Source organism: Amblyraja radiata, chromosome 21, assembly GCF_010909765.2.
Source record: "Amblyraja radiata isolate CabotCenter1 chromosome 21, sAmbRad1.1.pri, whole genome shotgun sequence".
Lineage (NCBI taxonomy): Eukaryota > Metazoa > Chordata > Chondrichthyes > Rajiformes > Rajidae > Amblyraja > Amblyraja radiata.
In genome coordinates this window covers 9,253,887-9,277,606 of record NC_045976.1, presented here as the reverse complement: position 1 = coordinate 9,277,606, position 23,720 = coordinate 9,253,887, and the positions used below count along the sequence as shown (strand labels likewise).

Below are 23,720 nucleotides of genomic sequence, written 5' to 3'. Positions count from 1 at the left end.
CTTTTTTTCTTTCTCCTCTTGTGTCCGAGTGCTTCCCTTTTCTGCTTCCTGCCTCCCATTCGGTCTACCAGCTTTCTCTATTTGAGTCCCTCGCCCCAACCATTCTAGTTTAAAGTCCCCCCAGTGACCTTTGCAAATTTCCCCGCCAGGATGTTGGTCCCCCTCGGGTTCAAGTGCAACCCATCCTCTCTGTACAGGTCCCACCTTCCCCAAAAGAAGTCCCAATGATCCAGAAACTTGAATCCCTGCCCTCTGCACCAGTCTTTCAGCCACGCATTTATCCTCCACCTCGCTCTATTCTTACTCGCACTGTCGCGTGGTACAGGCAGTAATCCTGAGATTGTTACCTTTTTGGTCCTTTTCCTTAACTCTCCTCCCAACACCCTAAATCCTCCCTTCAAGACCCCCTCACTCTTTTTACCTATGTCATTTGTACCAATATGTACCACGACCTCAGGCTCCTCTCCCTCTGATTTCAGGATATCTTGGATGCGTTGAGACACGTCCGAGACCTTGGCACCAGGGAGGCAGACCACCATCCTGGTCTCCCGACTGCGGCCACAGAAACGCCTATCCGACCCCCTAACAATAGAGTCCCCAATTACTATTGCCCTCTTCTTATTTTCCCTACCTTTAGGAGCAACAGGGCCAGTCTCTGTGCTGGAGGCCCGTCCGCTGTTGCTACTCCCGGGCAGGCTGTCATCCTCATCCGTACTCAAACAGGAGTACTTATTTGCAAGGTGTACCGACATTGGAGTACTCCCTCGTTCCTGCCTCTGCCCCTTGCCCTTCCTTAGCGTGACCCACATGTCTCCCTCCCGTGGTTTTGGAGTGACCACCTCCCTATAACTCCCCTCTATGACCTCGTCACTCCCCCTGACAAGACAGAGGTCATCGAGCTGCTGCTCCAGGAACCTAATACGGTCCCTTAGGAGCCCCATCTCTCTGCACCTGGTGCAGATGTGGACGTCTGGAGGGACATCCGACACCATGACCTCCCACATCTGACATCCAGAACAGTACACTGCTCTGTCATCCATGTATCTGTCTAACTATTTCTTACATTTTGGGGGTAGTCCCTGCTTCAACTACCTGCTCTGGCAACTCTTTCCATACCCCCACCACCCTTTGTGTGAAAAGGTTACCCCTCAGATTCCTATTAAATCTTTCCCCCCCTCACCTTAAACCTACTGTATGTCCTCTGATGCTCGATTCACATACTCTGGGCAAGAAACTCTGTGCATCTACCTGATCTATTCCTCTCATGATCTTATACGCCTCTATAAGATCACCCCTTATCCTCTTGCGCTCCAAGGAATAGCATCCAAGCCTAATCAACCTCTCCCTGTAGCTCAGACCCTTTAGTCCTGGCAACATCCTCGTAAATCTCTGTAACCTTTCTAGTGTGACAACATCTTTCCTATAACAAAATAAATGCCTTCTTCTGCTTATTTGTTTCAATCAAGAACAAAATTGTTCAGATCAAATGGAGAAACTAAATGAAAGCTGGTAAATTGTAAAATGGACGCATTTGAAAACATGCACACTTGTGTGCATGAAAATGAATAAAGTTAAGGTTGAAGCACTAATGATGGAAAACATTCAATTCCCAGTGGCTCTGCGTCACTTTGACATTCTGTTGTAAATGAAAAATGTACTTTGTGATTTATTTTGGTCTTTGACAAAAGCTGTTCTTTATTTCCAGCCCGTTCGCTTCTTCTGCACAGCCCCAGTCGACCACTTAACTATTTTGGGACAGTTTACAGTGAAGAGCATCCATTTCCTGGCATTCATGTCAGCAGTACGGCCTTGTTTATCATCGCCGTCAACACATCAGTCTGTGCCGGTGTGTGGAGCTGTGTCGGTATAACATCAACAGTGTGTCTGTGCACATCACAGCACCATCCATAGGCAGCACCGTGGCGCAGCGGGTAGTACCACTGCCTACAGCACCAGAGACCCGCGTTCCATCCTGACCTTGGGTGTTGTCTGTGTGTGGAGTTTGCACCTTCTTCCTGTGACCGCGTGCAGGTGCGGAAAACCCGGGGGGGGGGCCAGAGGGGACACGCCCCCCCCCCCCCATGTTTTGAGAGGTGAGGGACAACCCCCCCAAGTTTTTGTGATCCTGATTTTAAAATCTCCGCTTTTAGCGCTGGATTGAGCCTCCGAAGCCTCGCGCGTGTGTGTGTGAGTGTGCGCATGCGCGCGTGGCCGCCAAAAAATTGTGTTCCCCGTCCCCTCCATGTTTTGATAGCGATTTCCGCTCTTGACCGCGTGGGTTTCCTCAGGGTGCTCTGGTTTCCTCCTACATCCTGAAGACGTGCGGGTTTGCAGGTTAATTGGCCCTCTGTAAATTGCCCCTAGTGCGAAAATGGGATAACATAGAACTGGTGTACGGGGGGATCGCTGGTCGGCGTGGAATCGGTGGACTGAAGGGCCTGTTTTCACGCTGTATCTCTAAACTCAACTAAACTAGGCCCATTCCTTCTCTCCAGAGATGGATTAAAGGCCGATAAATCCCCAGGGCCAGATAAGTTGCATCCCAGAGTACTTAAGGAAGTAGCCGCAGAAATAGTGGATGCATTAGTGATCATTTTTCAAAACTCTTTAGATTCTGGAGTAGTTCCTGAGGACTGGAGGGTAGCTAATGTAACCCCACTTTTTAAAAAGAGAGGGAGAGAGAAAACGGGGAATTACAGACCAGTTAGTCTAACATCGGTAGTGGGGAAACTGCTAGAGTCAGTTATTAAAGATGGGATAGCAGCACATTTGGAAAGTGGTGAATTCATTGGACAAAGTCAGCATGGATTTATGAAAGGTAAATCATGTCTGACGAATCTTATAGAATTTTTCGAGGATGTGACTAGTAGAGTGGATAAGGGAGAACCAGTGGATGTGTTATATCTGGACTTTCAGAAGGCTTTCGACAAGGTCCCACATAAGAGATTAGTATACAAACTTAAAGCACACGGTATTGGGGGTTCAGTATTGATGTGGGTAGAGAACTGGCTGGCAGACAGGAAGCAAAGAGTAGGAGTAAACGGGTCCTTTTCAGAATGGCAGGCAGTGACTAGTGGGGTACCGCAAGGCTCAGTGCTGGGACCCCAGCTATTTACAATATATATTCATGATCTGGATGAGGGAATTGAATGCAACATCTCCAAGTTTGCGGATGACACGAAGCTGGGGGGCAGTGTTAGTTGTGAGGAGGATGCTAGGAGGCTGCAAGGTGACTTGGATAGGCTGGGTGAGTGGGTAAATGCATGGCAGATGCAGTATAATGTGGATAAATGTGAGGTTATTCACTTTGGTGGCAAAAACAGGAAAGTAGACTATTATCTGAATGGTGGCCGATTAGGAAAAGGGGAGATGCAACGAGACCTGGGTGTCATGGTACACCAGTCATTGAAAGTAGGAATGCAGGTGCAGCAGGCAGTGAAGAAAGCAAATGGTATGTTAGCATTCATAGCAAAAGGATTTGAGTATAAGAGCAGGGAGGTTCTACTGCAGTTGTACAGGGTCATGGTGAGACCACACCTGGAGTACAGTTTTGGTCTCCTAATCTGAGGAAAGACATTCTTGCCATAGAGGGAGTACAGAGAAGGTTCACCAGACTGATTCCTGGGATGGCAGGACTTTCATATGAAGAAAGACTGGATAGACTCGGCTTGTACACGCTAGAATTTAGAAGATTGAGGGGGGATCTTATAGAAACTTACAAAATTCTTAAGGGGTTGGACAGCTAGATGCAGGAAGATTGTTCCCGATGTTGGGGAAGTCCAGAACTAGGGGTCACAGTTTAAGGATAAGAGGGAAGTCTTTTAGGACCGAGATGAGAAAATCATTTTTTACACAGAGAGTGGTGAATCTGTGGAATTCTCTGCCACAGAAGGTAGTTGAGGCCAGTTCATTGGCTATATTTAAGAGGGAGTTAGACGTGGCCCTTGTGGCTAAAGGGATCAGGGGGTATGGAGAGAAGGCAGGGATGGGATACTGAGTTGGATGATCAGCCATGATCATATCGAATGGCGCTGCAGGCTCGAAGGGCCGAATGGCCTACCCCTGTACCTATTTTCTATGATTCTATGTTTCTATGTTTCTATGTTTCTATGACACCAAGGGGGATGGATTATTTGCTGGAGCCCCACAGCCTGCAACTGCACACTGCTGTTGTGCGTCCCCCTGGCCAGATCAGCTTATTAAAGAGTGCGTGTGTGGGAAGGAACTGCAGATGCTGTCTTAAACCGGAGGTAGAAACAAAACGCTGGAGTCTTGACATGCAACGTCACCCATTCCTTCTGCCGGAGATGCTGCCTGTCCCGCTGAGTCACTCCAGCATTTTGTGTCTATATTCATGTTAAAGACTGCGTTCAGTTGGGCTTGTCCGTCCAGTGTTGTTCTGGGAGTTTAATGAGACTGTATGAAAAGCAGCTGATGGACAACAGTCTGATGAATCGGCCTCTTTCAGCAATAGTTCAAATTACAGCGGAACACATTCTTGTGGGAAACACTGGTTCCATTCAAGCCCATAATTGTATTGCTTCCATGTGTGATTGTAAATGTTTGCATGTGATGTTAAACGTAGTGTTCTCTGGGTTCGCTGAGAACCTCTGTGGGCTGTCGTTGACGTACCATCGCTAATCTTTACGTCTGCCATGTGTGAAGACTTTTAGAGTCATAGAGCACAGAAACAGGCCCTTCAGCCCAACTCCTCCTTGCTGACCAAAGAAGCCCCATCTACACTAGTCCCTTTTGCCTGCGTTTGGCCCATATCCCTCTAAACCGGTCCTATCCATGTACTTAATAATAGATAATAGACAATAGTTGCACGAGTGGGCCATTCGGCCCTTCGAGCCACCACAGCCATTCAATGTGATCATGGCTGATCATCCCAAATCAGTACCTCATTCCTGCCTTCTCCCCATATCCCCTGACTCTGCTATTTTTAAGAGCCCCATCTAGCTCTCTCTTGAAAGCATCCAGAGAACCTGTTCCCATTTGGCCCATTTCCCTCTATAGCATTTCTATACTTGTCCAAAAGTCTTTTAAATGTTGTTACATACCTGCCTCAACTACCACCTCTGGCAGCTCGTTCTAGTTGCCTCTCCGGTTCCTGTTAGATCTTGGTCCTCTCACTCTAGGCCTATGCCCCTGCTACTTGATTTCCCTAAACTGGGTAAAATACTTTTGGACATTTAAAAGACAGTTGGACAAGTATGTGGATAGGAATGCTATAGAGGGAAATGGGCCAAATGGGGACAGGTGGGTCTAGCATAGATGGGGCAGCGTGGTTCACATAGGCAAGTTGGGCCGAATGGCCTGTTGCTGTGCTGTATGACTCGATGACTGTACATTCACCATATCTATTCTCCTCATGAATGTATACACCTCTATGAGATAGAAACATAGAAACATAGAAATTAGGTGCAGGAGTAGGCCATTCGGCCCTTCGAGCCTGCACCGCCATTCAATATGATCATGGCTGATCATCCAACTCAGTATCCTGTACCTGCCTTCTCTCCATACCCTCTGATCCCCTTAGTCACAAGGGCCACATCTAACTCCCTCTGAAATATAGCCAATGAACTGGCCTCGACTACCCTCTGTGGCAGAGAGTTCCAGAGATTCACCACTCTCTGTGTGAAAAAAGTTCTTCTCATCTCGGTTTTAAAGGATTTCCCCCTTATCCTTAAGCTGTGACCCCTTGTCCTGGACTTCCCCAACATCGGGAACAATCTTCCTGCATCTAGCCTGTCCAACCCCTTAAGAATTTTATAAGTTTCTATAAGATCCCCTCTCAATCTCCTAAATTCTAGAGAGTATAAACCAAGTCTATCCAGTCTTTCTTCATAAGACAGTCCTGACATCCCAGGAACCACCCCTTCATCCTCCTGTGCTCCGAATAAAGTCCTGATTTGCCCAATCTCTTCCTATAACGTGTAGGAAGGTACTGTAGATGCGGATGCACTACTGTGCTGAGAACTATATTCTGCACCCTGTCCCACTTGGCATATTTTTTCGCCAACTGACGTATCATTGAGTGACGTATCAGGCCACCGAACATTTTGCGGCGTGATGCGGCGGTGACGCGGCGTGATGATGTCTGATGCGCGGTGTTGTTTCAAGTGTCGCAACATTTTTTTTGTCGCTGCTGGATTTAGAAATGTTCAAAACCTTTTGGCGACCCTGACATGACGCCGGCAGTCGCCAAAAAAAATCACCAAAAAAATCACCAGGCCCTTGCATCTTGCCTTTTGCTTTACCTATTGTACTGCTTATTGTCTTGCACCTCGTCTCTTCCAGCTTTCTCCCCCCCCCACCTTCAATCAGACTGAAGAAGAGTCCTGACCCAAAATGTCACCCATCCTGTTTATCCAGCGTTACTCCAGCACTTTGTATCAATCTGATAATTATTCGGTTTGGGCAGTTTGCACCCTAGCGGCATAAACTTTGACTTCTCCAATTTCCGGTAGCCCTTGCTGTCTCCTCCCCTTCTCAGCTCTCCCTCAGCCCTCGGGCTTCTCCTCTTCCTTTCTCTTTTCTTCTCTCCCCCACCCTACATCAGTCTGAAGAAGGGTTTCGGTCCGAAACGTTGCCTATTTCCTTCGTTCCATAGATGCTGCTGCACCCGTTGAGTTTCTCCAGCACTTTTGTCTACCTTCGATTTTCCAGCATCTGCAGTTCCTTCTTAAACAATTAAATACCCTTGCCTTGATTGTATCCATGTACGGTATATCTGATACAGAGTGCAGAATATAGTTCTCAGCATTGTAGCGCATCAGTTTCGTTTAGGTTATTGTTTAGTTTACTGTACGGAGGTACAGGCAAAACGCTTTTATTGCGTGCTATCCACTCAGCAGAAAGACAATACATGATTACAATCGAGCCATTCACAGTGAGCCAGAGGAAGTGTGGAGAGTTGGATAGTGAGACAAATGGTATCATAAACTCTGTCAATGTGATATCAGGGAGAATTACTTTTTACTGTGCTGCATATATTAGTTTAGTTTAGAGGTACAGCGTGGATATAGGCCCTTCGACCAACCGTGTCCACGCCAACCAGCGATCACCCCGTACACTAGAACTATCTTACACACTAGGGACAATTTACAATATTTACCAAAGCCAATTAACCTACAAACCTGTACGTCTTTGGAGTGTGGGAGGAAACCCGGAGCACCTAGAGAAAACCCACGGGGAGAACGTACAAACTCCGTGCAGACAGCACCCGTAGTCAGGCTCGAAGCCGGGTCTCTGGCGCTGCAAGGCAGCAACTCCACCGTGCCGCCCCCTTGATTGCCCCCCATTGTAATGATTTATTACGAAGTCAAGAAATGAGACGAGCAATAATCACATTTAATAACTTACAGAAATTTATTGCATGTGGACACAACACAGGGCCTACCGACAGCCACAAGGCCCAAACCAGTAAGAATTTCGAATCCATAAAAACGTCCATATAAAGTTAATTCAGTAACCATTGTTGGCCATTACACAGCGCTGAGATCTGTTGACATTGGACTAGAAGTTACCTTTTCACATAAATGCTGGTGATCACTGTGTCACGAACCAGCAGTTGCGAGACTGTAATTAGCTGAGAGCAATGTTACACACTTCTTCCGGACCGATAACATCCCCCCATGCACTCGTATATTCCCTTTGAGTTCATAGCTTAACTTCACCAGCAGCAGAACGGGGAGGGGAATCCAAACCAAACAACTGATAGCGAAAGGTTATGTTTCAGTTTTAGAGATGATGACCTCTAAAACTAAAACATGGAAGCGTGGAAACAGGCCCTTCGGCCCACCTAGTCCGTGCTGGCCATCGATCAACCGTTCGCACTTGTTTTATGTTAACCCACTTTCGCATCCACTCCCTGCACACTAGGGGCAATTTGCAGAGGGCCAATTAACTTACAAACCCACATGTCTTTGGGACGTGGGAGGAAACCAGAGCACCTGGTCGGAACCCACGTGGTCACAGGAACATCGTGCAAACTCCACACGCAGACAGCACCCGAGTTCGGGGTCGAACCCGGATCTCCAGCGCTGTGAGGTAGTGGCTCTGTGCCACTGTGCCGCCTTCTAAAGCCAGAACATGGGTGAAGATCTTTAAAATCTGGGCATGACAACTCAAAGCTATGGACAGAAAGCATGGCTCACGTCTAAGGTTATGGCATTCTGTACCTCTCTCCACCAAATCAAATTAACATTTAAAACTATGAGCAGTGCATCATGTCGGGGAGGAAGGGTGATAAGGATATTTTTAACAAATTAGGCTGGTGGAGCTGAGATACAGGTTGAAACCTTTTAGTCTGGCATTCCAGGCAGCTCTGAAACACTTTTGGAGTATTGTGTGCCTTTCTGATCACCCCATTATAAGAAGGATGTGGAGGCTTTGGAGAGAAGGCTTATCAGAATGTTGCCTGGATTAGAGGATTTCAGCTCAGGGAGGGGTTGGATAGACTTGGATTGTTTTCTCTGGAACGCCAGAGGTTGAGGGGAGACTTGGTAGAAGTTTGTACAATTATGAGAGGCATAGATAGGGTAGACAGTCAGAACCTGCTTCCCAATGTGGAAATGTCAAAGATCAGGGGGCACATCTATAAGGTGAGAGGGGTAAAGTTTAATGGAGATGTGCGGGGCAAGATTTTAACACACAGGGGAGACTGGAACACATTGCCAGGGGTGGTGGTGGAGGCAGATACGATAGTGGTTTGAGAGGCTTTTAGAGCGGCACATGGAAGTGCAAGGAATAGAGGGATATGGATCATGTGAAGGCAGATGAGATCAGTTTAACTTGGCATCATGTTCAGCACGGACATTGTGGGCCAAAGGGCCTGATCCTGTGCTGTATTCTTCTATGTTCTATGATGCCTGACTAGGCAGTTTCAACCTGTAGGTGAAGTTAATGGCTCAGAACCGGAATTAAATCCCTTTTGGCATCAATTGTCTGTATATAATAACATGGGGCTCAGCAAGTTACCAGTCTAACTTCCCCTTGAACCTAAAGCTTTAAAATCTGAATGCCCTTGGAGGCTACTGAACGTACACAGGTCAGGTCATAATTCGGTAGGTAGTGAACAAACAACATTAAAACACAGCCATCAGTTTCAGAAATAGAAATCAGTTAAATGAAAATGCCATCAAAGAGAATTTCAATACCACCAATATCGTAAAACGTCAAAACACAGACATAAATAAATCCTCTATGGCGAATACAAACTTTGTCGTTACTTTGATGAAGAGATTTTGCACCAAGTAAAATGCGGCATCTCCCTCTGGAAATAGGTTCACATCCAAAACAACAGCTCAGGAGTCTGGCTTTGGACCACAGCCTCTGGTTAGCATGCAGTATTCCCCCTGAACGCACGTCAAACCGTAATCCCACCTCCAGCCACACGGACTTCTCAAAAGACGCATTGACACAAATATCGCCGGTCGGCCCTAGGTTACTACAGGGGGGCGTCGAGACTCCAGAAACAATAACAGGGAGGCATAATGGGGGGGAAGTAACAAGGGGAACATTAAAACATCATGCTGCAGTATTGTTCTATTTAATCCACATGCAACAATTAAAAATCGGCGATTGTGTTTTTCACCACATAAGCCTGACAACTGGACATCCATTTTGTGTTGATGCCCCCTGTAATTTCCTTGTCACTTTTGTGACATAATTTCTCAAAATCGCGATAAAATACTTCTGACCTACAAATCTAAAGAACTGAAATTTGTTTTGTTTTTTTAAAGCTGCACTGTCCTAAAATGGAAACTCCCCCCAAAAGAAGGATTATATGTGCAAAATGACAGCTGTTTAAACGTATCGTACCTCTAGTGTGAAAATGACTGAAAATTTGAGGGACTTCACACTTACGCTACCTGTTAAACTGTTACAGGACTCACTGTGACTTGAAATACTTTGGTTCATATGTTTTCACTCAAACGTTTATGGAAACAAAATAAAATTGAGTTATAAATGACGGTGTTTTAAGGGCCTGTCACATTTTCATGACCTAATTCACAACCTTTTTTACTCGTGGACATTTTTCATCAGGCTAGAAAAACGCCCCGGCCTACTTGATGCCACGAGTACCTACGACTAGCATCACGGCCTACCTACGACCTCCTACGACCTTGTGACGACCATGCTGCGAGTATGAGTCAAGGGCAAACTCGGCAGAGGTCGTGAATTAGGTCGTGAAGGTGGGACAGACCCAGAGGGCTATGGGCCAAATACGGGCAAATGGGACTAGCCCTGTATGACAACTTGGTTAGCATACAAGGTAGGCCGAATGGCCTGTTCCTGTGCACTGCCTCTATTCTGCACTATTACAGCAAATAGAAATGTCCAGTTTAATAAAGAACAATCTTATGGACAGGGAAAATACTCAGAATCCTTTAAAGAATCAGTTTGCAACTACGTTTTTGTATAAGGATGCCATCAGAATCAAGGGCTTTCGTATTGTTGAACAGGGTGTACCTGTGACAGGAACATACCATAAATTAACTACGTCACAGACATAAGCCCAATTAATTCAAAATCCAGGCCTTTAAAATCTGGGCCCTTTCATTTTTATTTTCATCTCGGATTTGCGCCCCTTTTGTTTCCTCCAACAGAAGAATAATTAAGGCAGTTAGAACTCATATACCCACACCTGAGGTAGCCAGATAGGAAACCAAGTCTAATCATGTCCGCTGCTCAATAAAGAACAGTCTAAGTAGCTAAAGTATTCTCAAGATGCAGCTTTATACTGCTGCATCATTTGGCTCATACACAATACTGTCAACACGGCACAAATAACACTGTGAATTGCCCCTTCTAAATAAAATATTAAATACTAGAACCCAACATACAGAATTGCTGGCACTCACGTTAAGGGTTCTGACGACTGGTTATCGTACTGGAGAGATAACTCTCTTCCTCCCTCCACAGATGCCGCCTGACTTGCTGCATATCGCCCCTCATACCTTCCGCTTAATCTCACATTAATACTGTTCGGACTCACAGTGTAGAAATACATTTCCACAGTCGATAGGCAGTTGCTTTGCTAACTGGAAAGCATGAGGGGCAGGGGCACAGACACTAAGAGTTTTAAAATACTTTTTTTTCCTCCGACTTTCAATTATTTAAATTGGACCCGGTTTTAATCAGGTTACACTATTCGCCCCCGTGGAATATGCTACACTTCCACAGATTTCCATCTAGGTCCATTTTCTAAAACCTTCAAGTAGACTACAAGGCATTTGACACAACAGCTTAACAGACAACACATCCAATGACAACCATCTAACATTCACAATCTGTGACATTATATCCATCCACCTAAGTCTGTGCCTATTTTGTTCATAAGATCATGTGATAGGAGCAGAATGAAGCCATTCGGCCCATCAAGTCTACTCTGCCATTCAATCACGGCTGGTCTCTCTCACCCTCCTAACCCCATTCTCCTGCCTATTCTACTTAACCCCTGACACCAAAATTAATTAAGAATCTATCTATCGCTGCCTTAAGTAGCATTGCTGGGAGAGATGCCGCCTCCACTTTCTCTCTTTAGGTGGGATGTTATCCACTCCGATGCACTGGGTCATGGTGACCCATACACATCCTTCCTACAGTTTCACCATTTTAGTAAGCAGGAAGGAAGCTGTCACAGGTTGGGGCTGTCCTCTGACCTCTGACCTGAAGTCAAATTGGGCGGAAGGGCCTGTTTCTCTGCTAAATGACTTTATGACACACTTCACTCGGTCATTAAGAGAAGAATTTGCAAATCAGTTGGCTTTCCAGTTGAAAAACCAACATTCCTGGCGTCTCCATGGAACCGTATGTTATACGAAAAAGTCCAACAATGTCTTCCTTTCGCAATCCAAGTCAAAATGACTATGGCACCCTGTGATGCCAGACTCCCTTGTCTAACCTGGCACTTTGCTGAGGATCCCCATTGAACACTTAAGCATGATTTTAGTTTAGTTTGGAGATGCAGCTCAAAAACAGGCCCTTCGGCCCACCGTGTCCGCACCGACCATCGTTCCCCGCACACTAACGCTATCCTGTACACACTAGGGACAATTCACAATTTTGCCAATTAGCCTACAAACCTGTACGTTTTTGGAGTGTGGGAGGAAACCGGAGGTCCCAGAGAAAACCCACGCTGGATACAGGGAGAACGCACATTACAGACAGCACCCGTAGTCAAGCTCGAACCTGGGTATCTGGCGCTGTGAGGCAGCAACTCTACCGCTGCGCCACTCTTGTTCAAGTTGTATAGGTTCACAAAACCATTCAGAATACTGTCCTTAGTTATGTACAAATTGGCGACACGGTTTTCAAAGCCGATACCTGAAATTCATTGATTTTAAGAAATCTAGAATTCTTCAGAGATGCATCCATGCAGGTATTTGTCACAAGGAACCCCTTCCACCTCACTAAAAACAATCTGGGTTCCTTTCCATCAGCCGTGACTACGTGAGGGAATAGAGAGGTGGGAGCAACTCAGTGTTACCAGATAAGATAGGACACTTCTTATAACCCTATGAAATTTGGCATGGATTTGCTACTAGTCAAACTATAACCCGCCTTTGTAATATCATCACTGAAAAAAAATCAGTACTAAAGGAGAAATGTGTTGGAAATAGCTTTAAACCTGAGTCAGAAAATATATATTTTTTAAATTGACACCAGACAGACAACTCTTATCTCTAATGTTACAACCACACGTCTTTCTTAACCAAAGGTACCTGATATTAATGATGAGCAAGACTTCCCCATGTTCATATCAGGAGATCTATGATTGATTTCTCTGCCACTCCCTACACACTAGGGCCAATTGACCTACAAACCCTGACGTGTTTGGGATGTGGGAGGAAACCGACATAGTCACAGGGAGAACGTGCAAACTCCACACAGACAGTACCCGAGGTCAGGATCAAACCCGGTCTTTGGCGTTGTCAGGTATCATTTCCACCCGCTGCGCCACTGTGTCACCCATTGCGCTTAGAAACTCTTTAGGTTAGAACTTAGAAGAAGGGTTTCGGCCCGAAACGTTGCCTATTTCCTTCGCTCCATAGATGCTGCCTCACCTGCTGAGTTTCTCCAGCATTTATGTCTACCTTCGATTTTCCAGCATCTGCAATTCCTTCTTGAGCTTAGAGACTGACCCTTCTCCAACAGGTGTGTGCCAACATCCAAACACTCATTGACACCCATTCTGCACAGATCCCATTTTTAGCTTACAGCATCTGCAGTTCCTTGTGCCTGCATTATACTGATGCCATTTTATTCTCCGTAGATCGCCCTCCATCCCTATTGATTGTAACACTCCCTACATATTAGAGACAGTTTACAGCGGCCATTTACACTACCAATGCTCAAGTCTTTGGGATGCGAGAGGAAACCGGAGCACCCGGAGGAAACCCACGTGTTCACAGGGAGAACGTCCAAACTCCACACAGACAGACAGAGGTCAGGATCGAACCCGGGTCTCTGGCGCTGTGAGGCAGCAGTTCTACCAGTTGCGCCACCGTGCTATCCATATAATGGTGAAACAATTAACTCCCACTCTTGGGCTTGGTGAAGATGTGGGATACACAATTGATAAGTGTTTGGAGTAATTCACTCTCTGATAGAAACAGCTTTGCCATCGCTACTACATAGCCATGGGAATCACACGTTTCCGCTCAGTATGCGTGTCTCCACTATGAATACAAATCTAACACGTACCTACGCTTGGATCATAACCTGGCCTATCTTATGTCAGAGAGAGTGTTTCAAAGAAAAAGTATTTTTATGATCCAAACGGATTAGTCCATGAAGGTAACAAATGCATTCACTTGCTGTCAGTACTTTTTGTAAATTATCACCGCAATGGGCCGTGGTCTTTTTTGACTTGTTCAATAGTATGCCCACTGTTAGGGAAAAACATAATCAGATGTATCTATAGTACCTTATCGGAACGAACGGGGAATGGCAATGGAAAGACAAGATAAAGTTCTGTAGACAAACACAAGAGGTGGAAGCCTATTCTGTATCTGCAATGTCAAAGCAAAACTGATTTAGAGATAGGCTCATCGATGCTCGTTCAAGAAGGTCTACTCTGTAAAAAGTACTAAGCTAATTCCTTCACACTGAATGAAATGCTTGCAAAATAATTTCCTATGAGCAAGAACAGAAATTAGTAGAATAACTCATACCAATTTGTTTAACGCATGCTCCTTTACAAAGTGTACCGAGTCCGAACCTGCATCTGGTAAAACCCGCAGACTAATTATGAAACTTTGGTGATACTTTCACCAACTGAGAATCCTTCGGTAACAACTGCGAGAGACAATATTTACACACACCCCTTCCGAACGTCAGTCTTTGAGCTGTCGAGGCATTCGTTACTTATGTTGGTTTACCGACACAAGTATAAACCAACATGGTCAGTGATTCCATCAGCGTCTCATTAGCTCCTAGCGACATTATATTCCACGCACAGTACAGGTCAGGTGTTGGAAGTGTTATTCAGCTCAGCCTGAAAGTTGCTGACCCTATATCCATTCACAGTTTGTGGCAATGAGGAGGAAATCTGGCTTCAAACCAATTTTCTTGGAAGAAAGTATTCACTACTGAAATGGAACATCTTGTCAGTGCAAGTTGATGAGATTCTACCCAAAAGGATTACAGCAGGTAACCTGTACAATATACAGCTCCATTCTTCTGGAATGAAGATTAGATCAAGCCATCTTCACATTTGCCAATCTGCATCTTTAAGATGCCACTTTTATGCAGGAGCCAAAGTTGGAGAAACTCTTCAGGCATGGCATGGTAGCCTGAATAAGGCATGATATTGTCATAATAATGGTGGCTGATTATCTTGCCTTGCAGGTCTATTGAAAATGGCCAAAACCCATAGAGGGTGACGTCTTCGCAGAGGCCCATGGCTACGCTGACGAGGAACATGCCCGTGGACAAACGCTTGCCGTGGATCCCTTTCCTCTTCCAGAATTTCTGCACGCTGCTCAGAAAATCAGGATTGGCGAAGAGGAGCGTCTGGTTGGCACTGAAGTCCGACAGCGTGTAGTAGGTGCGGAGGGATGGGTCCGTTCCCGTCTTCATGGAAAAGGCCGGCATGTAGACGTAGCTCCCACCGTACACCTTCATGCTCTCCACAAAGGATTTCCGGGACCACAGCAGGTTTTGAAATCTGAAAGAGAGGAGAGGAATCGTTTCATCTTCTGCTGACCATGGGAACACATCTAAACATGAGCATAAAACACAGAGCTGGTGGAATAGGTTGGGTGAATGCACCAAGTCTTCTTGCTTAAGGAACAAACGCAAACTGCCTGGGGTTCTTGTGGAACAGAGGGGTGATCTTAAATTGAGGTGTAAAAAATCATGACGGGAATAGATAGGGTGAATGCACAGAGTCTTTTACCAGGAGTAGGGGAATCAAGAACCAGAGGACATAGGGTTAAGATGAGAGGGGAAATATTTAACAGGAACTTGTTCACTCAGCAGTTAGTGGGTGTATGGAATGAGCTGCTGGAGGAGGTAGTTGAATCAGGTCCAATAATAACATTTAAAATACATTTGGACATATGGGCATGGGAAGTTTAGAGTGATGTGGGCCAAAGGTGGCAAAAGGACTAGCTTAGATGGGGCACCTTGGTCGGCATGGACGAGTTGGGCCGAAGGGCCTGTTTCCATGCTGTATGACTCTAATTAAACATAAATGGAAAATTCCAAGATGGAATCTGTCCTTGCTGATCATTTCTTTTTAAAGGGTTTTCCTCTCAATCTGCAGCTTGGAATAAATGCAGGTATGTAGTTACTACCGGAGCTGTGAGTTGGCAGCTTTACTGAGCTGCATTTCCCCTCCCCCCCCACCACACCACAGACATTTTCACTCTCCATCAGGCACCCAGGAGCATTGCAGGGATTTAGAGAAGAGAATAACGCAGCTGTTAGTTATGCCAAGCCGTCAGTGACACTGAATATCCCTCCCTCGACACACTCTGTCTGAACAAAATGCAAATTAGCACCTCATCAATTCTGCAGTTCTTTGGTCACTGGGAAACACACACACACACTGACACACACACACACACTGATACACACACACATGCATACACACACACATTCACACACACATAGACATACACACACACATGCATACACACACCCAGACGCACACACACACACATGCATACACACACACACATGCATACACACACACATGCGTACACGCACACACAGACACACACACATATGCATGCACGCATACAGACACACACACGTGCATGCACGCATGCAGACACGCATGCACAGACACCCGCACAGATGGGCACAGACATGCATGCACGCATGCGCACGCAGACAAGCACACATACCACAGACATACACTTATACTTAGACACACTCAGACATGCACCCACATACAGACATATAAACATACACATACACACAGACAGACAGACACCAGAGCTGCCAACTCTCACGCATTTCACCAAATTCTCACGCTCTCACGGTGATCACAAAATTTCTCACGCTCTGTCATGAGAAATTCTGTGATCAACGAGAATTTCAAAACTAATATCAACTGCATGGGCCGCGGGTGTTGGAGAGCCTGGGCTGAGGGAGGGATGGAAGCAGAAGCAGCGGTGGGGGCAGATGCGGACGGGGAGCCGGGGCTGGTGAGTGTTTGCCAGGCTGGCGTGTCGCTCGCTGCAGCTCCGGCCATGGAGCAATCTCAGTGCAATGGGTCCCCGGTCTGTCGGAAACGTTGCGCTGCTGCCGTGAGAGTCTCTGTGCCGAATTCGCCCTGGTGAACAGCATGGACCAGGCTGTAGCTTGGTGCATCCTGGAGGACAACCAGTGGCTGCTGGAAGTAGGTACCTAGCACTGGTTGGAGAAAGCATCCTGCTTGCCTGCTAGATTTTTACTTACTGTAAAATGTAGACTTACAGGAGAAATGTTTCCGATGCTGGGGGAGTTCAGAACCAGTAGTCACAGTTTAAGAATAAGGGGTAGCCCATTTAGGACTGTGATGAGAACAAACTATCTTCACCCAGAGAGTTGTGAATCTGTGGAATTCTCCGCCACAGAAGGCAGTGCAGGCCAATTCACTGGATGTTTTCAAGAGAGAGTTACATTTAACTCTTGGGGCTAACAACATCAAGGGATATGGGGAAAAAACAGGAAAGAGGTACTGATTTTAGATGAACTGCCATGATCATATTGAATGGGAAGTGCTGGCTCGAAGGGCCGAATGACCGATTCCTGCACCTATTTTCTATGTTTCTATGCTTGAGTATATGGAAATAAAAAACGCGACCACTTGATTTTGAAGCATTCATGCATGGTGGAGGTATAATGTAGTCATAGTGATATAATGTGAAAACAGGCCCTTCGGCCCAACTTGCCCACACCTGCCAACATGCCCCAGCTACACTACCTGCTTTTGGTCCATATCTCTTCAATCCTGTCCTATCCATGTATCAGTCTAACTGTTTCTTAAAAGTTGAGATAGTCCCTGCCTCAACTACCTCCTCTGGCAGCTTGTTCCATACACCCACCACACTTTGTGTGGAAAAAGTTACCCCTTAAAAAGTTACCTCTTAAAAAGTTACCACTTAAAAATACTTCAAACAAAAAACATTGAAATCATACTTCTACAATGCACTAAAACATGATTTTAATACATCAAATTTCAAAAAGACCCTACTGTGGGAGGGGAGCGCACCCCCCTTCCACACCCTCCCCCCACTCGATCGCTCCACTCCCTCACCGGGAACCCCCAAGGCCAGTGATCAGTGGTCGCTCAGCCCCCCCCCCCCCTCCCCCCCCCACTTTCAAAAACGCTCCATGGCCCCTAGTTCAGATGGAGAGCACTGACAGCTGTGAGCAGGAACTGAGGCCAGTTGTCCGTGATGTCTGGATCCCAATGTTTAGCGCTTCATGTTTCGGAGTTGTTATTGATTTGTAATTAGTTGACAAAACCTTAATTTATTAATCTGGAATATCCAGGGGGATGAGATAAGTGTAATATTAAAATGACAAGCAAGGTGTCAGGCTGTCTGTCACAACATACAGCCCCAATAACCCATTATTTCCTTCAGTTAAATATTGGGAAGGTAGCACTATTGTAATTTGCCACTCAACTATTATGTTTGTTTACCTCACTGACTATTTCTAAATCCCCCCCCTCCCCCAAATTCCTTTGACAGGTTGAATAGAAATGTCCCCAATCGCATTGTTTTATTAATTGAACATGTTGATGAACATCCTCAAGGAGTGTAATCAGATAGAAACTGATTCAGATGTGATGTTTAAGAGCTTGTTCAAAGAAGGGACATATTTTAAAGGAGTGACAGAGATACTTGCAGGGGAATGTGTGAGGAGGTTATTATTTGTCTTTAGTTTTAGCTTGAACCAGGACATCTGAAGATTCAAAGTTTAATATATTAATTTTGCTGATACTGACTCCAACCAGCCATGTAATGAATATCATCCATTCCGGAGGTTTTATTTTTCTGATGCTATTTAAACTCCAATTGGAATTCACTCACTTCAAAGTAAAAGTAATTGGGAATGGGGAGCATTGGAATAGAAATTTGCCCTCGGTACATATTAACTGTAATATAATAATGTATGCATTATAGACCCGTAAAAAATAAATAAAAATCCGTCTAAATCTCCGCTATAAATGGCTTTCCGCGACAGGAAGCCGCTGCGCCGATGGTTGAGTGCGTGGAAATCCGTGCAGTCGATTTTAGTGTAAAGCGTGTACGCGGATGTGGGCCGACCATCTTTGCATGCGCATCTCTATGGCTAGCGCTCAGCTCTGCACGTGTAGAATAGCGGGTTTCCTCTGTCCCCTAGGCCGGGGTTGGGGTGGGGAGCACAGAGTTACGTACACAACACTCACGCTGCATTCAAGAGTCTGTATGTCATAGACACTACAATGTTCTTTTTTTGTAATCTGATTCAATCAGGTAAAATGTGTTATTGTACGGTATAATTTAAAAAAAATTACAGTATAAATTACGGGCAAACAAGCATGGAAATTGTGTCATTTCAAGTTATAATTATCAAAAAATTATGAAAATGTTCCTGTGTAAAGGATATTTCTCTCTAATTAAACTAGCAAGGAACAGGTATCGTGTTACAAGTAGGTGTAGGTGTAATATAAAATATTTTCAATATGACTTAAGTGTAAACAAGCAGGAAGTTGGTGTCATTTTAAGGTATGATTTTCACAAATGTTCTGTGTAAATGAAGAGGTGACAAGGAAGTAAAATGTGTTATTTTACGGTACAATGAAAAAACCCCAGTATAAATTACGGGTAAACAGGCAAGAAAACTGTGTCATTTCATGGCATAATTATCAATATATTGCTGCCCTGCCTTACACTCCCTTTTTTCACTTTTTTCCTGTCTAATGCCTGTTTAAACATCTACTCTGAGCCCGTTGCCCAATATACCTGACCTAATAGCACAAGCAAACCTCCCACAAGGAAATTGGTCCCCTTCCAGTTTAGGTACAACCTGACCTTGCGTACTTGTACCGTCTTCCCCAGGTGACTTATCCCCCACACTACCACCTGACCTATCCTATCCGATTCTATTTCTCTCACATGCAAACCGGAGGTACAGCGCCTCATATTCAGCTTGCAACCCATCCGTCTCAACTCATCTATGGTACACTCAGTAGTAGTGCTTGACCCTATATGCTTAACCTCAATCCATTTAGAATGACTATCTACTAGTACCATAAAGTGATCATTACCCTTTTCACAAAAATCTACGTGAACTCTCTGAAAAGGTCTACTTGGCCATGACCAGGGTTGCAGTGGTGTTTTTGGTGGTTTACTCCGGCAATTTTGGCAGACGCTACATTTGCTCACCAGTGACTCGATGTCACTGTCAATACCAGGCCAATACTCAAAACTTCTGGCAATTGATTTCATGCTTACTATGCCAGGATGTTCGGCATGAAGTTCATTCATAATTTTGTTTCTCAAAGACTCTGGTACAACCACTCTGTAGCCCCACTTAATGCATCCCTGCTCACATGATAATTCATGGCGTCGATTATGGAAAGGCTTCAGCTCTGAGTTCAGAACTGAGTTCAATCCACTATCGATTTCAGTCCAACCATTCAATGTCTGTTCATAGACCCACTTCAGCACAGTGTCTTTCTTTGTTTCTGCTGCAATTTCTGTTGCAGTCACTGGAAAGTCTTCATCTACAACTTGCATTGTGTAGATTGAGTTCTCGCTTCCCACGTCAGAGTTCTCATGGGGCAACCGGGACAACGCATCTGCAACTGCGTTGCACTTGGAGCTCCTGTACTCCACCTTGTAGTCATACTGGGACAGCAACATTGCCCAGCGCTGCATCCTTGATGCCGCCATGGAAGGTATAGCTGACTTGGGACCCAGTATCACTAATAGTGGCTTGTGATCAGTCACTAGGGTGAATATCACAGTGACCCCAGTGTCGAGAAGAAACTGATGGAATTTCTTGATTCCGAACACGATGCTGAGTGCTTCCTTTTCTATCTGTGCATAGTTGCGTTCACTCGATGACGGGGTGCGGGATGCAAAAGCAATAGGCTTTTCCTGTCCGTCATTCATTACGTGGGAGATCACTGCATCTACACCATAACTTGAAGCATCACAAGCAAGTTTCATCTCACGTGTCGTATTGTAGTGTACAAGAAGTTTGTCACTTGTCAAGTTTTCCTTGCAGATGTCATATGCACGTTGCTGTTCCTTTCCCCATGTCCATTTCACAGCTTTTTGTAGCAGATGATGTAGTGGCTTTAGCACAGTTGCTAAACCTGGAAGGAATTGGACATAGAACTGCCCCATCCCAAGGAATGATCGTAGCTCTGACACATTGTTGGGTTTTGGAGCATTCACAATTGCTTCAACTTTCGCCTTCCCAGGGCGAAGTCCGTTGGTGTCTACTTTGAGGCCAAGGTAAACCACCTCTAACGTCGTGTGAGAACTTGCTCGAGAATTTCCAGATGTTCTAACATGCTCTCTGTGAATATCAGTAGGTCATCCTGGTTGCACACACAGTGCGGAATGCCATAACATTTTGTTCATGACAGACTGAAATATTTTTGGGAAGGATTTCTCACCATAGGGTGCTTTGTATATGAATACAAGCCCTGATGTGTGTTGCTAGTCGAGTACAGCTGACTTTGTACAATCTACACTAGGGCCACCTGCCCGTGTTTGGTCCATATCAGGGCTGCCAACTCTCACGCTTTGAGCGTGAGACTCACTCATTTCAGCAAATTCTCACGCCCTCACGCTGAAGACAAAATTCTCACGCTGCCTTCAGTCCCTGCACACCAAGGATCCTATAGCGGAGCTATACGATCTTTGCTGCACAGTTTGTCTCTTTGCGCTAGGGTGGGGAATGACAGCGATCTGCGCGGTCTGGGGAAGCGCGTCTGTTGACGGCTGTGAGTGACATCGCTTCTCTTCTCTCTTGGTCGGATGTGCAGCCGCCGGGTGTCAGCGCATCTGTGCCGTCTATGAGCGCTGCGCTGCCGGACACCGCTGCAGCCTCGCTCCCTCCCTCCATCCCTCCTGCCCTTCAACTCACATGGCAGCGCCAGCGCCGCCAATCCACGCTACACCGTGCCCGCCAGAGTCCCCATTGGGCGGCCGGGGAGAGAGAGGGAGGGGGGGAAAGAGAGAGAGAGAAAGAGAGAGAGAGAGAGAGAGGGAAAGAAAAAAAGGGAGGGATGGAGGCAAAGAGAAACATGGGGAGAGAATGTAGAAAGGGGATGAAGGAAGGAAAGGAGAAAGGGGAGAAAGAGGGAGGGTGAGGAAAGAGGGTGGGAGGGGGAGAAAGAGGGGGGATGGGGGCAGGAGGGAGGAAGGGGAGGATGGAGGGAGGGGGAAGGAAAGGTGTGTGTGTGTGTGTGTCTGTCTCCCTGTGTGTGACTCCTTGTGTGTGTATGTGTGCCTCCCTGTGTGTGTCTCCTTGTGTGTGCCTCCCTGTGTGTGTGTGTGTCTCCCTATGTGTGTGTGCGTGTCTATGTGTCTCCCTGTGTGTGTGTGTGTCTCCCTGTGTGTGTCTTCCTGTGTATGTCTCCTTGTGTGTGTGTGTTTCTGTGTGTGTGTGTGTGTGTCTCCTTGTGTGTGTGTGTGTGTGTATGTGTCTCCCCGTGTGTGTCTCCCTGTGTGTGTGTGTGCGTGTCTCCCTGTGTGTGTGTCTCCCTGTGTGTGTGTGTTTCTGTGTGTGTGTGTGTCTCCTTGTGTGTGTGTGTGTGTGTGTGTGTGTGTCTCCCTCCATGTATGTGTGTGTCTGTCTCCCTGTGTGTGTGTGTGTGTCTTCCTTTGGTATGTGTCTCCCTGTGCGTCTGTTGTCACATCCTGGCCTTAGACAGGGCTGCCAACTCTCACGCTTTGAGCGTGAGAGTTACGCATTTCAGCCAATTCTCACGCTGATGACAGAATTCTCACGCTGTCTTCAGTCCCTGCACAGTTTGTCTCTTTTGCGCCACATCAGAGCGATCTGTGCGGTCTGTGGAAGAGCGTCAGTTGGCGGCTGTGAGTGACGTCGCATCTCTTCTCTTCTCTTCTTTCTTGGTTGGATGTGCAGCCGCCGACAACATGAAGCAGCCGGAGATAGAACTAACCAGGTGAATTGGTTGTAAAACATGGGGAGGGATCACAATGAGGCCAAACATCTAGGATAGGGTTTGGCAACCTACGACCCTGAGGCACACCACTAGTCACAGGCCTCCAGTCCGAGAAGCAACCTTCCACCATCATCCTCTGCTTCCTTCTATGAAGCCAATTTTCTGTCCATTCAGCTATCTCTCCTCGGATCCCATGCGATCTAACCTTCCAGATCAGTGTACCATGTGGAACCTTGTCGAATGCTTTGCTGTAAATGGAGTCAATGATGGTCTGGGATGTGTCCACAATTCTCTGCAAAGTACTCCAGCACTGTGTATTTTTTTATTGTAAACCAACTTCACAAGTTCACAAGTGATAGGAGTAGAATTAGGCCATTCAGCCCATCGAGTACACTGTGCTGTTCAATCATGTCTGATCTCTGCCTCCTAATCCCATTTTCCTGCCTTCTCCCCATAAACCTAGACACCCGTTCTAATCAAGAATTTGTCTTTCTCTGCCTTACCAATATCCACTGACTTGGCCTCCACAGCCCTCAGTGGCAATGAGTTCCACAGATTAACTACCCTCTGAGTAAAGAAGTTCCTCCTCACCTCCTTTCTAAAGAGCGCCCTTTAATTCTGGGGCTATGTGGAAACATCCTTCCCACATCTATGCCTTCTTGTAAGGGGAACTTCTGCAGATCCTTGTGTCTCCATCTACTCTTATCTCGACTATCCTTCGATTTCAAAGCTCATCAGTACCTGAATATGGCACAGGGTACAGGGCAGCAGTTACAATCATTGGCCTCCCGCTCATTAAGTGCCCACACCACTCCCCTATCAATTACATCATATTCACTGGATTTCTGGGAACTGCTGAGAAACACAGAAAAATAGGTGCAGGCATAGGCCATTCGGCCCTTCGAGCCAGCACCTCCATTGAATATGATCATGGCTAATCATCTAAAATCAGTACCCTGTTCCTGCTTTTTCCCCCATATCCCTTGATTCCTTTAGTCCTAAGAGCGAAATCTAACTCTCTCTTGAAAACACCCAGTGAATTGGCCACCACTGCCTTCTGTGGCAGAGGATTCCA

At 46.0% G+C, this 23,720-nt stretch overlaps 1 protein-coding gene across 1 annotated transcript in view; it reads right to left on the bottom strand.

The window, feature by feature from the left end:
- Positions 1-13,435: 13,435 nt before the first annotated feature.
- st8sia1 (ST8 alpha-N-acetyl-neuraminide alpha-2,8-sialyltransferase 1) overlaps positions 13,436-23,720 on the bottom strand; it is a 53,662-nt gene continuing 43,377 nt past the window's right edge. The window contains exon 5 of the mRNA XM_033039471.1: positions 13,436-15,181. Within this exon, the coding sequence (XP_032895362.1) occupies positions 14,707-15,181 (475 nt within the window). The 3' untranslated portion in view covers positions 13,436-14,706. The remainder of the gene's footprint in view (positions 15,182-23,720) is intronic.